Below are 14,262 nucleotides of genomic sequence, written 5' to 3' on the forward strand. Positions count from 1 at the left end.
TTTGGCCACTTTTTGTTTAAGTGAAAATGGGATTTATCTTTCTACTTGTGATTATCCAACTTTTGTAATAGGTGAAAAGTGGATGTTTCCACAGTTGTAATATCGGATACTTGTTATACAGTCATATATAAAATCAGACTTAAGAAAAACAAAAATAAATTTAAAAAAAACTATTACTTTTTGGGTTAAGATGACAACAAGTTCACAGCTTTGGCAGCTTCTTGCTTAAGACATGGGAGATAAGAGAAGAGAGTTTCAGCATGTGACCCGTAATACTTAGCGAATATCTGAGACAATCTCTTTGTTGTCTTCCATGCTCCACTGGAATCACCTGATGCTAGCTGAATGGACGCAAGCTTCACCATCTCATTTCCAATCACCACGTGTTCTTCCTCATACAACCTCTTCAGAATCTGCCACCAAACACCAATATTTTTATCTCACATCTCTCACTCGTACCAGTTGGGGTTAATGAGATTTACACACATAAAAGAAAAGTTTTTAACGGTGGTTTTGAGGGATTTGGCTTGCTCGAGGAGTTTTCATATTTTATACAACCCAACCCAACCCGCTGTTCTCATCATTGTCAATCATTGAAGCACTTTGTAGTCTAAATCGAAGCAGTATCAGTATATCAAAGGGTTGTTTTACCTTAATGGATGCTTCACAATGCTGTCTTGCATCCAGCAGTTCTTCAGCTAAATAGCAGACCTGAGCAACCTTATCCTCCGCCTGAACATAAAAAATCTTGAAATGTAAGTCATGGAGAGGACAAGGCTATCACAATATGCGATTTGGAGTAACAAGGCTTAGGAACTTGACTCACATCAGCAATATCTTTGTTATACATGTGAAGGAAAGTTCTAAGCACGGCAATGGACCTTAAACAATCTGATAATAGAGAAACATTGGCCTGCCCTGAATTTTTCAACTCGTCCACCCTGACACACTCAAGAGATCCAAGCGTTAAAGAGAAACTTCACAATAATATTAACTTGAAGCTTCAAGTAAGAACCCAGGCACCTTCTTAAGTGATTCCAAGCTTTGTTCACTGCTGCATGAGAATTTTCTATATCACTGCGGGAACCACATTTCAAACATATCTCAGGTTCTATATGAAGGGAACCTCTCCGTTTACTGAGCAAACTTGAAGCCACTTCCTCAACATCAGTATGCACCTTCTCCCACACCTGTGAAAGCAACACAGTTAAACTCAGACTCAACTATATTGGTGGTAATGCCGTTAAGAAACATTGCCTAAATCCTTAAACAGATAACAGCTTAAAGTTACAATGGTCATAACACCATGGAAACGTTTCATCACTCTACTCCAAGAGCAGCAGGAAAAAAATTCTGCTTTCAGTAAGAAAATAGAACTGTCTAACTTGGCAGTTTAAGAATGACTAATGAACACCTTCATTAACAGCAGGGAATTTTTTCTATGAAGTGCACGGAAGCTAAACCCTGATTATTTGGCTTAAAATATATCAGATTACCTTAGTGTGATGATCCAGGCTTTTTGGAGCAGTCAAAAAATGATTTAGCTTCTCGGACTCGCATGTGGCCACAATACTATCCAAAACTACGCCAGTACAGTCTGTATTGACACAGCAATACCCATTGATAACTAGGTCAGATAGGTTAATTTGAGAACAGCAACGGCACCGACAATGGAAAAAGTATTCTTCTTCAAGAAATCTAAGGCGATCTTTGCAATCCCATTTTCCGACCTGTGAATTGTAATGCATACTCATTAAAAAGGTACGGACTTCAAATGCACTCAAAAGATATTTGATACAGAACAAGGTAACAAATAGAGACAAGATCACAAAAATACCTCAGGACCATATGAAAGCTCAAGGGGACAACCCATGGGAACAAACTCTGTTGTTCGCACAACAAGTCCACGTGAAAGGAAATACAAATGGATGTTTGGCTTGCAGGAATGATTGAACAAACTACCAGTTTTATAGAGAGCCTGACCAACTCTTATCTGTGGATAAAACAACAATAATTGACAAAAGAAAAAGAGATCTTCAGAACGGACCTATGTATGTCATAACCTCCAATGGTGGACGCTCACCAAATTTTATAGAAAAGCAGTTTATAGATAGTTCGCATCTTTGTAAGTGGTAATACCTAGTCCAAATGAGTTCTCTAAGTGAGAAAGGGCGTAAAATAACATTCTAACAAGCAGTAAATCTGCCAAGACAAACCTGCTCTAAACTCTGAATCTGCTCTTTTGCTGAGACGTTTCCAGATGGGATGCACTTAAAAGAATCGCCACTGGATTTCATGCGGACAACTGCTATAGAGTTCACCTTGATTTGTGACAGCAGTATGATAGTCTACACAGAGAGGAAAAATCCAGACAGCGGTCAACACCTCATATGTAAATTTTGAAAAGAAAAAGAAGAACAATGCCAAAACATAATGTTGCACAGGCGTCATGTACACAGCTATATTTCTCCATAAATTCATGATATTAGGAATTTATCTAGAAAACCATATACATATTGTTGCAGGCGGTAAAGGTTTTGGGCAATGAGGATAGATATAATCCAAAAATTAAAAACCAATTAAAAAAAATTGATTATCTCCACGATAGGTGGTAAGCTAAAGTCCAATGAAAAAAAATCAGAAAAGCAAACATCCTTAATCATCTTTGTATGCAAATATAACTTGTAAGCCCAAGTCACCAGCAATTATTGAAGTCAATATGTCAGAGCCTGTGAAGTTTATAGAGAGCAAAGTCGACTTCAATGAGAGATTCATTGGGTCAGTGAGGGAGATGTAGAGGACACACCTGTGTCACAGCAGCTTCACAGACAGAAAGATCAGGGCAGCTTGAATTACTAAGGCACCAAATAATTACTATCGAAAGTAGATGCAACTCCAACTTGGTCTCTGGATTCATCATAGAGTAGCTATGGGAGAGTTCCTGTAGAACACATTGTGTAGTCGCTCCATTATTAGGTTTTCTGGACAACTGCAAATGATGGAAAACTTTTTACAGTAAAAGGACATACCAATATCTCCTGAAGGTTACAAAGATCTGTAGCTGCTTTCGCTTGATTTATAAATTTCATTATAACTCGACCAGCTAAAACAGCATCAGATGGCAGTACAGCAGGCCAATTGGCTCCCCGAAACTCATGCTGGTGTTCTTGAATGCACTCATTTTCAGAATAATATATGTCAGCTGATGTAATGCCTCTAATTTGCTCAACAATATCATCAGGTAGATTCTGAAAAATGTGGTGCTTGTCCCTCTCATTTGTGGACAGCATTCCACCTGACTGAATTTGGCAGGACTCTGAGCAGTACACAGGTATTGAGCATGATGGACATGGAACAGCGTCAGCAGGCAACTCATTCAGGCAAAAGTGGCAATGTGTTTCCCGACAACTTTTCGATATGACCTATACATCACCATTGAAGTATGTTTAGTAACAAAAGACAAAAGAAAATCTGTATGTTAAAGCATGAAACGATTAGTATCTTTATTTGTCTCAGAAATCCTATTGAAGGCTAAAACCATCTAAAAAATGACTATATTTCTCTTCGTTTTTTAAAAACCCCACTGTATCACAGCTCATACCACACTAAAAGGTTCCTCGATATGTATCATACACGCTTGTTCAATATCACATTCTGATACCATACCCCTTCCTTTCTCTTTTGTCGACACACAACGCAGCTTTACTCCACTTTGCACACTCGGCAGATGATCTACAGACCAATAATATACACCGGTCAAAACCCAACATTCCTCCCTGAATCTCAGAATGGGAGATCTTCTGGCCTAAAATTGTACTGTAATATCGGAAATTGGGAAAATCTCACCTACACTGGCATAGTTGCTCGGATGATATTCATCGTGTTCCGATGTTTGCTTATTCTGGTAGTCAGGAATAGCGTTAAGTTCATTTTTTAACTGCTTCTTCCCTGCCAATGATGACTCAAACGACATAGAAACAGTAATGTCATGGAACGCATCTTTATAGTTTCCAAGAAGGGTATTAAGTTTGCCTCTCCTATACCAAGCCTGACAAACACAAAGGATCAATGAAAACTGGAGTGACAATGGCAGAATCGAAAGCTGAAATCTATTAAAGATCCAAATTAAAACTGTAGGAATAAGAACGGAACTAGTAAAGCATATAAGACCTTTGCATAACAAGGATCAATCCGGAGAGCGCGATGGCAGTCCCGTAAGCTCTCTTTGTGAAGCCCAAGATTCTAAGATATAATTAAAAAACCAGAACATATATGAGAGAAGCTACAAAGAGAAAAAAAGCTTTAGATATTCAATGATGGAATTGGGTAAAAGATAAAAAAGAGAGGTTAAATACATGAAGAACATTAGCTCTATTCAGAAACAGAGAAGCTAGTAAGCTCTTGTCTCCATCAATGGCTTCTGGAGGAGCAACGCGTAAAGCTTTAGAGTAGAAACGCAAAGCGTCGTGAAAATCCCGGCTGCGAAAGCTGAGATTTCCTCGTCGTTTCAAGTCAAGAGATGTCTCTTCGTTCTTCCCACAGCAGCCTAAATCAGGATCAGCTAACTCAATCACCGCCTGAAATGACAAACCAAGGAGAGCTGTGAGAACTCCAATTGAAGATACGAACACAGAGAAGAGTAGGTTTTTGGGTAATTTTGTACGTACTTGGTGGAATTGGGGAAGACCCATAAACAAACGGAGAAGAGAAGAAGTAGTTGTGAGAAGATCATCTTCGCTGCTCGATTTCACTGTTTGGCGAAGATCTTCAGGAATCAGCGATTTCAATTTCTCCATTGTTGCCTCTCCACACCACACTCACTCACAAAATGCCTCAAGTCTCCATTTGAATTCAGTTTTATTTACCACAAACCATTCTACGAGTAATGTTCGGTTCGGATTAAATTGGTTTAATCCAGTCTTTATTATTGAAGAAATAACCACTAAAAACAAATTGGATTAAATTTGGCTTTCATTTTCTTGTTCGAGTTTTCTCAACAGTGCCCATAGAAGAGACTTGTTTTGACTAAGACCAACAAAAGCAAAAACCCTGATACAATTATTCACACGGATCAATCATGTGGCCACTTTTTTTCCAGTTCACCACTTTCCTCAACCGGTTGCAGAAGATACAGCATCATTTGAATCAACCTTCAACTGAAACAAATCAAAAACCACCAAAAACGAAACATTGCTTATTAGACTGATCAAACATAATAAGCATCTCTGCTGACTATCATCATTGCAATTTTTTTTACCAGCTTTAAGTGATTGAGCAACGCCTGATGGAGTTGTGCCTTTAGCTTCTGGCACTGCTCCAACATCCTTCCTGACTCCATCGTTTTCTCCAGCTCCAACCAGAGTCTTTCCACTGTTGTATAAGGAAACCAAACCCCTGATACCTTTTTCCTCTTCAATACCTCTGCTGGCTTCTGTTTTTACACAAGAGAGAAACCAAGGCTATTCAGTCCTAACATCTGAATCATGCTCATCAGAGAGTATTAAGAAGAACATGTCACTGCAAATGCAATCTCATGCTTATAATCCAACAATCAGTCTCCATAGATAGATCATAACTTACCGATGATGCAAATGAGTCCATGTACTCCAGTAGCAAATTAGTGGCCTCTGTAAGACGCCCATAATCAACGTATAACTGAAACAAGGAAGCAGGACTTGCTTCTTTCCCAGCCATTCCCAAAGATTTTTCCTTCTGACCGTCCTGTCGAAGACACAAGAAACTGATCTTAAATGAAACCAGAGGAAAAAAAGACCTTACAAAATTGCTTCTTTCCATGGTTGGTGTAAATGGAAAGGGACAACAACAATTCCATTGAGATATAGTATACTATCTCTTTCAACATTAAGTAGACATGCTGTGCCAAACATCTCTGATACTGTCTTGATTTATGATGATATACAACAGCAACAACGCATAACTCTACTATAGAATCTGCAGCTCAGATATATTATTAATGAATCAAAAAGGCTTACTAATGCCACATTGTTCGCGCATGTTAATTATTTCGATCAAGGATGTAGCAAAACCAAATTCAAAATTTCATGCCAAGAATTCAAAGCTACTTAAATGAATTGAACTCTATATACTGCATACTAAAAATGATCCATTAAGACTATCCTAACATATATCCAAAATATTACCTTGAACATTTGTATCAGCCAGAGAGGTAATTCAATACACGAATCTGCTTGAAGAAGTGTTGAAGCAACAGAAACTGGTAGCCTGGCATGTATGTCTATGTACCTCTTCTGCATTTATACATATCCAATACACAAATTATTTTAAGGAACAAACAATGAACAAAACCTGGATCAAGCCCTCAAGCAACATAGCACATTTCTTAAGGGAAAAATACAATTACACTCCCAGAAAAGGAAGAATTCCAAACTCCCTAAGCCCTAAGCACCAATTACAAATCTTCTTCAGGCACACATGAGCGAACCAATTACACTCCTAGAAAAGGATAGCGACAAAGCATGCTGATCTCGTTGACAGGAATTGTGAAAAAAATAGGGTACGCTGCTCTGGTTTTAGTGACCAAAATACTATTAATATAAGGATATGCCTACAATCCAGGATGCATTCTTGTTGCATCACAATTCACAACCATTTAGATTCAGAGAAACTAAGGACCTATCTCCGGAATAATACAGCTCACGAAGACATTCCAACACTTTTCAATGCTCCCAAAATCCGGAGGTAGTAATAAACTAGATACCAACAACAACAAAAAACTATATTTGCAATCACAGATTCAGAAGTTACTGACCAGATAAACCTCAAGAATTTCCCAGTCACCGGCCAACTTAGTGCCTTGAACAGCAGGGCTTCTATCAGGCGAATGAATAACTTCTTCATCGTTAGATGTTAACATAAGATTAGGCCTGAGTTCATTTCTGTAAAATAAATGAATATATATATTAATGCTATGTTTGATAAGCCAGGCAAGTCAACAAGTATCAATGAAATACCAAGCAACTAAGGAAAAGCCACTCACGATGTCCACAACGTTCCTTTAGCAGGGCAACATTTAATTGCCATATTCTCAAATACCTTTTCCAGCTCCCTGAGAAAAAGCAGTAATTTTTAAAGCTACGTAATTCTCAAGGAATATGGCTTCAGCAAATACCAAGCAAGAAATTTACCTTTTCAATGCTGAGCCACTCCAAAATTTTAAAACAACAGTGAATGCCATGTCATACAAGTTTGCCTGGACGAGAAGGTCAACCAAATCCGATGGTGGCTTTTCAAGTCCTGAAGTAAAGAAAGCAACACATAATTATAGAAATGATTGTACGAGATGACTTCGAAACAATCAGCAGGGTATCTGAAACCCTTCTGGAATCAAATTATGCCTTAGGTAAATTGTATAGAACACAGTCATGCCACCTAGCAGTCTGCCATGGAAGACTGGTCCATTCAGTAACTAAACTAACGATGCACAAAATCTACCTCATAAAGAAAAGGAAACTGTCAATATTTAATCCTTTCAACAGTGACAATAGATCAAGCTCTTTATTTCCTCACATCACATTTGGGGTGAACATACTCTGCAAGTTTCTGTCAACTACAGTCGCAGAAGCCTCTTAACTAGTTCTAAAGCACCGATTACTCATAGTTCCAACTGCTGCCTACCCTATACTGTAAAATCCAAACAGACCATGGAGGAATTGGGAGACAATTTTACCTGAATATGTCCACCCGAAATTTTTCAGAGAAAGCATGTATTCAGCAGTAGTAAAAACAAACTCGTTTTGGAGTTGCTCAATATCAATGCAACTCTGCTCCCGTTTGGGCTGGTCATTACCTGCAGAAAAGGTAATTCAAAATGTCGCTATTTAAGTGATAGGTAAACATTAAAGCAAAATGATGCTTCAGGGCATAGATTGTGGTTAGTGCAATAACGTAAAATTTAAATATCAATAAGAAAAAACAAGTAAAATATGTGGTAGTGAGGACTAACATAGTTCTCCTTCTGATATTCTAGCCTTTTTAACCGGATAGCGTTTGGATTCTTCTGGTAATGGATCAATCCAAGCATACCCAGGATGAACAAGAGATAATGCATTCACAGCAGCAGAAAGTCCATTAAGCCTCTCTTGCAAAACCAGGGACATGTGTTTGTAATCCTTGCATGCTGCCTCGCTTCTCAAACGAGCAGAAAACTGATACATGTAACTTGCCGCCATTCGCCAATTGTGTCTTCTCATCTCATAAGCATAAAGCAGCTTGTATGGATTCGGCTTCATCATTATTTCAGAACGTCCGGCCTACAAATCGTAGAAAATGAAAGAAACAATAGTAAAGAATATACCAAGGGCAGAAACAAATCTACTCTGCTTTCCACAAAATACCTTCCAAAAAAGCTCTTGGGTGATCTTCTCTGTTAAGCCGATGAAAGGTAGATGTCCATCACAGAGGATCTGAAATCAAAAGAGAAATATTCATGGAAATTTTCTTTGAGAGTCATGGTAGTAAACACATCTTTGTCCTGAGCATTTACGACAGCACCCACAACAGCATAATTATTTTAATTTCAGACAAACATACACTTACCAAAACGAGACATTGCACACAAGTTATACGGTTTATGATATGTATGGTGATAATGATCTGTGAAATGTTCTCGTGGTACCAGACACAGAGTAAAAGGGTTTTTGGGGTATTGGTCCCCACTTGCCAGAAGCATATACGGAAAAAGAAAAGAGAGGAAGAGCATTCTTAACCTCTACCTTTGTTTTGCAACATTCAAATAGAACTATTATGAAGCGCCTCAAACAGATGCGCTTAATCTCCTCATCAGGGTTTGAAATTATAGCACAGTAGGCATCATTCAATAGATTCAGATCTAAGGTGAACTTGAAAACATTTGCCCACAGTCTTCCTCTAGTGTAAGTGGCAGCTTTAGTTATATCGAATTCCTCAGTGCTCTCTATGAAATTATAGGCCTCATCTACTTGTTCAAGGGCTGCGTAGGCAAACTGACAAGCTCCTTCACTTATATTGTACCGTTCAAAAATTTGCATAGCCCACTCATAGTAATGAAGTTTCCATGTCGCACTAGACATAGCACCACCTGAGATACTGGGACCTGCTTCAACCAAACAGAGAGTACAAAGGAAAAAATGAATCTGCAAGACATAAAGCCTGGTTTTCGTAATAATATGCGAACTGGCGAATAACTAGAGAAAGAACAAGTTTCTTTGAGGAGCTTACCCGTTGTGGCAGGCGAAAATCCTGCTTCTTTAGACAAGCTGTGCAAAGCCTTCCAAGATCCTTCACCTGATGAAGCTCTACAATGGGACAGGGTACATTAGGAAAAACGAAGAAAAATGTTCTTGAAGTGGTAATATTAGAAAATAAATGAACCGGAGACATTGAACAGAAAAGGCAGAGAATAGCCACATATTTTGCCTTGCCACAATATATATAATTTATACATTACGTATGGAGACAGGGCTTCAAAATTCTTAGAATAACTCCAAATAATAAGTACCTGAAGAAGCAGCGGATAGCATCAACTATCTTCTTCTCTCTTAGTATCCCGCATGCTCCACGTTGTACTTGGTCCAGTAGGCAACAACCACGGAGATGTTGAAGAAGGCACCAATCTCCACTCGTATCTTGAGAACATCCAAATGTTTTCTCCCCACGTAAACTTGCCTCCACAACCGTAAGGATTCGCTTGAGAAGGTAATTAGAATATACAGAAAAAAATCAAAACAGAGAAATCAGCAATTGAGTCAACTAGCAGTTAGCAGAATAGAACTTTCTTGTTGGAAAAGGTCCGTCAATGAAACTGAGACAAGTTTTACCTCGACAGCATCAGATTGTCCATTCCTAATCAACCTAAGAGTAAGCTCAGTGGAGCGTCTTAACAGTGAAGAAGAGTCCTCTCCTGTTTTACTATAACGAATCCAGCTGATAAAGTTTTGCACCAAACTTGTAATGATTTGTGAACTCGGAAGATCTCCCAAGTTAAAGCGGTTGTCCACAATGCAACTTCGGTCACTAAAGAGAAGAATAAACGCCAATGAGAAACCACATTTCCCAAGCATTGCATTCCATGATCTTTTGTCAATGCTGCTATCTGCAATGAAGAAATGATTTTTTCCAGTCAGAAATATTGGCAATGAGGTACGAGTATTGGAGAATATTTTCCAAGGACAACAAACCTACCAATCTGTAGAGATGAAAGTTTCAAGCTGAAATCTTCCATAGAAGTTGACTCAGCTGGAGTGGTTACAAAGAAAAGGATAATCAGCCACTCTGAGACAATATCTTGGATCATCGGAAGCAACTCAAGCCGTAGCTTGCATATGTCTTGCTGTGACATATTAACCTGCAGAAAGACAAAGAATGAATGACTAAGTTTAGACTATTTATATGATCACAAATATACAATATGTAACATTAGTATCAAAATATAAACAATACTAATTCCAATTAAGGAATACATCTTGACAATAATATACCCAGTGGGAACTGACCTGCCCAGCAATGTTAAGCAGATAGCTGACGAGTAGGAAGATGTCAAAGGCAGATTCAAACATCACCTTTACAAACTGAGAAGTAGCTTGCACGAGGATAGAACTACAGATATCAGATAATGCCTCACCATCATTTTTTTGCATAGATTTCTTAGGGACCAAATACTGCAAATAGTGCTCCATGATAGTAAAAACTTTTTCCCAAGATCCAGCCCGTTGACATAGAGCAGAGAGAGACAATAGCATGTCAATGGAGAATGTTCTAAGATTTTTATGAGTTTCTAGCTCTTTTTCCCATGCTCTATCAGCACCAAGATCTGACCACGTACGCTGACCTATGGACGAAGAATATCCCGACTCAAGGATGTTAACTAAGCGAGGAACAATTTCATCAGATGAGATAGTTGGCTTTCCAGTAACTGATTCATAATACATGGCATAAGGAGCACCACCCCACTGTTTACTTATCTTCGAAGTACATCTTAGTACCTCTGTCAGAATTTCATGTTCATTGTGGGGCACACCAAAGCCTAAGCTAGTCAGGTTGCTGTGTTCGGAGGAAGAACCTATCAAAAGGAAAATACAGTATTAAGTTTTGAGCAATTGGAAATAAACAAGGAAATTTTGGTTCTAGATACAAGATATATTTACATACCTCCAAGGCTGTTCTCAGAGTTCTCCAATCTAAAAAACAATGATACAGAATTGTTTCTAACTAAACCAATAACATCTGACTGAACCAGCAACGTGCGAGGTTCGTTATTCTTGCACCAATGATGGAGATAGCATGTACAAAAGTTTTTCCACCAATGAAAAACTGAAATAGAAGAATCAGCCGTAACCTGACATAAGAAAAGGCATATTTCAGCTTTTATGACCCAGAGTTCATGCCAACTATCAGTAGAATGCATCGTATACATTGTATCTACAAGGTACTCTAGAACTTAACAACTTAACAAAAACCAAACCTCATGCTCAACCAGTAAAAGAATCTCGCTTGTAAGCTCATCAAGACTTAAAGATTGAAACTCAGAATCGGTCCAGTGTTTGTTGTGGTTCAGTAAAGTTAGACGCAAGGAAACATTGTGAAAAATTCCAGGACAAAGAAGCCTGCGTAAGAAGATCGATGAAATGAATCCCATAATTTGATCCTGCAGAATGCAACATAGGTTAAAATGGACTCAAACAAACAAATTATTGCATATAAAGTTTGTTTTAGCATAAAGACCTTTGCAGATGAAAACAATGAATGAGCTGTCAAAAGAAGTTCATGTGAAGAGCTCCTAGAACTCAGAAATAGCTGTTCAGAAATGTAGTCTTCCTGCAAAGTGTAAGACTGTGCTTCCCTGGGTCAAAGAAAACAATTCAAAATAAAGCATTATCAGCCATCAAGAAAGCAGTGAACACTAGAATATCTGTAGTAGTTAGCACAACAACTATGATAATGATACACTAGAGCAGCACATTGCCTCCACAGTTTAGAAACCAACAATCTTTTTCAACCTAACCTACTAAAATAATTTCGAAACCCATCTCGGTAAGCAATATCTGGGAAGGTCACCTAGAGTTTTGCATCTTTTTCAAGAAGATTCCAAGAATATTCCATCACAAGGAAATTCACCTAGTAGATTTTACACTAATGATAGTAAAGATTCAAAGCTACAGAGGACCAGAGAAACCAGAAGCACACATAAGCAGAACCTCTAATACAGCATGTATAATGCAAGCTTTACATGGAGTACGGAGTATCTCAACCAAGTCAGCAGAAAAAATTTCCTGTTGAACTTACATGGTGCTAGATTTCTGGCACAACATGTGAGATGTCAATTCATCGGCCTTAAGAATCCAGATCTTGTCGGATGTAAATCTGACATCCCGCAATTTCCCCTGCAAAGTAAGGATGTGCAAATTCAACAAAGTTGCAAGCCAAGGAAAAATAATGGAGTTGAAAATTCAACATAGTAATGAGCAAAAGAAATACATAATAGTATGTGTCACAATTATGAGCCCAAAAGATGTACCTCTTCCACTGGAATATTCTGTAATCCAGAATCTAGAGACAAAGCTATTCCATCCACCGAACTAAAGTACAGGCCATATACAGTGATCACGTCTATGCTGTCATCCTTCAAATATTGGGAAAAGGTTATTCGAAATAGAATGCAATATAAAATAACTTTATATATGCCCCAGTCTAGTCAATCCGTCAGTTGTAAAGAATTAAAAATACTGATTGTAAACGCTTACCATACTCTTCCTATACAAGACAGCTAATGGAATGAAGCCAGAATCGTAATCGGCTTTGCCCAACCATAGCCTCAGACACATAACCCCTAGTGTAAGACGCATGAGAAAAAGTCAAAACAAAGGCAAAAGATAATAAAATAACGTCAGCTAACGGTCACCGGTGAACTAGCAGATATTACCCTCAAGGTTCTTAGCAGCTATACTGTGAAAAAAGACCCTGCTATAACTCAAAATATCCCAGACACGTAATGCCCCATCAGCATGAAGCACACATATGTAATTTCTTCCATGAACTTCTGATACAAATAAATCTTGCACGGCTGCAACCACTGTTCCCCTGCATTGCACGTCATAAGAGGTTACTGAGACAAACATCACAAGTGGGAAAATAAAATACAGCACATAGCGAAAGATAACATTAGCATTGCTTCTTTCTTCTAAATATATAAAGTAAAGCAGTATTACGATAACATTTTTCTAACAACTGTACTACAAGACATACCTTACGAAGCCCCATAGACGACCAAATCCGGTTGCATCACGCAGCTCATGGTGAAAACCTGAAAAGATACAAGGAAATGAAAAAGAGAATGGAAGAAACATCAAAAATGAAATGCTAAGCTACTGCAGAGTAATATTACCTGATGAATTCTGATAATACTTGACAGGTTGGAAGCAAGAGACACAACCATCAGACCTCCCAAGAAAAATAAAACCAGGCAATGCAGAAACGCTAGTAACACGAGCTTCGTTCAAGTAAGGTCCAACATCCAAGTGAATCAGATGATCAAGCGGGAAGACTGAGCCAGACTTATTGGGTGACGTATTCGAGAGTTTAAGGACGTAAACAACACCAGACGGCGTGATAGCGTAAAGACAGTAGACAAGACGACCACTATCACTACTCTGCCAGATTCAATTCCATATCTTTCAAGTTCAACACACAACAAAAACAAAAAAAGCAATAAAATCAACGGATCAAAAAAATGGAGAAGACGGTTAGATCGAACCTCATCAGCGTATACAAAAGCAAAAGGAGAGAGAGCCTGAGCAAAGACGAAACGCAGCCCAGTAATCGGAAATCCCGATTTAGCAGAGAGCTGAAGAAGCTCGATCGCATTTGGACTCGTCTTGTTGATTCTCCAAACGAAAGATATCGGAGGCTCCCCAATCACAGAGCTAGAAGCGTAGTCTTCAGACGAAGGAAGCTGAACACACTCATCGTCCTCACTAGAATTAGTACCATTAACAGTAATAGAAGAAGGAGAAGGAGAAGGCACAGATATCTCGATCCACTTGACTACATTTCCGCCGCCGGCAACAGGGACCTCCATACCGGCAGACGAATTCCGACGATTCTCCTCCATTACTCTCTCTGAACCCTAAACCTTCTTTCCAGAAAAAAAAAAAAAAAAATTTGATGACGAACTAATGTTTTTTTTCAAGTAATCAGATGTGAAAGTTTTATTGGGCCTTATTAAGTTCGGCCCATTAAGTCTTCCGT

At 38.6% G+C, this 14,262-nt stretch overlaps 2 protein-coding genes across 5 annotated transcripts; both read right to left on the reverse strand.

The window, feature by feature from the left end:
* Nucleotides 1-9: 9 nt before the first annotated feature.
* On the reverse strand, nt 10-4,898 carry LOC104777352 (uncharacterized). 3 transcript variants are annotated; one of them, XR_015593131.1, is made up of 15 exons: nt 4,668-4,898; nt 4,356-4,577; nt 4,171-4,242; nt 3,847-4,048; nt 3,602-3,732; nt 3,030-3,422; nt 2,807-2,941; nt 2,217-2,348; nt 2,084-2,139; nt 1,838-1,993; nt 1,497-1,730; nt 1,024-1,190; nt 827-941; nt 652-732; nt 10-413 (listed from the first exon to the last, which is right to left on the reverse strand). XR_015593131.1 is itself a non-coding variant. In XM_010501587.3 (14 exons), exons 1-14 carry the CDS (start codon nt 4,794-4,796, stop codon nt 186-188), a joined length of 2,397 nt encoding a protein of 798 aa, XP_010499889.1. In that variant the 5' UTR covers nt 4,797-4,895; the 3' UTR covers nt 10-185. The 3 variants fall into 3 exon arrangements, 2 of the variants coding, with proteins under 2 accessions (XP_010499889.1, XP_087361532.1); XM_010501587.3 differs by lacking the exon at nt 2,084-2,139 and having other exon boundaries at nt 4,668-4,895; XM_087505406.1 differs by lacking the exons at nt 2,084-2,139; nt 4,171-4,242; nt 4,356-4,577; nt 4,668-4,898 and having other exon boundaries at nt 3,851-3,912.
* A 55-nt stretch (nt 4,899-4,953) lies between these two features.
* On the reverse strand, nt 4,954-14,209 carry LOC104779055 (nuclear pore complex protein NUP160). Of its 2 annotated transcripts, none has more exons than XR_015593114.1 (26): nt 13,769-14,205; nt 13,400-13,664; nt 13,261-13,318; nt 12,938-13,095; nt 12,759-12,844; nt 12,533-12,637; nt 12,301-12,398; nt 11,740-11,857; nt 11,480-11,662; nt 11,167-11,353; nt 10,512-11,077; nt 10,201-10,363; nt 9,837-10,111; nt 9,518-9,705; nt 9,238-9,314; nt 8,578-9,112; nt 8,376-8,444; nt 7,985-8,291; nt 7,709-7,828; nt 7,167-7,275; nt 7,019-7,087; nt 6,791-6,917; nt 6,162-6,269; nt 5,581-5,721; nt 5,258-5,431; nt 4,954-5,156 (listed from the first exon to the last, which is right to left on the reverse strand). XR_015593114.1 is itself a non-coding variant. In XM_087505398.1 (26 exons), exons 1-26 carry the CDS (start codon nt 14,123-14,125, stop codon nt 5,112-5,114), a joined length of 4,512 nt encoding a protein of 1,503 aa, XP_087361524.1. In that variant the 5' UTR covers nt 14,126-14,209; the 3' UTR covers nt 4,954-5,111. The 2 variants fall into 2 exon arrangements, 1 of the variants encoding a protein (XP_087361524.1); XM_087505398.1 differs by having other exon boundaries at nt 8,754-9,112; nt 13,769-14,209.
* Nucleotides 14,210-14,262: the final 53 nt, after the last annotated feature.

The sequence above is a fragment of the Camelina sativa genome, chromosome 3, assembly GCF_030686135.1.
Source record: "Camelina sativa cultivar CO46 ecotype springtype chromosome 3, ASM3068613v1".
In the NCBI taxonomy this organism is placed as follows: Eukaryota; Viridiplantae; Streptophyta; class Magnoliopsida; order Brassicales; family Brassicaceae; genus Camelina; species Camelina sativa.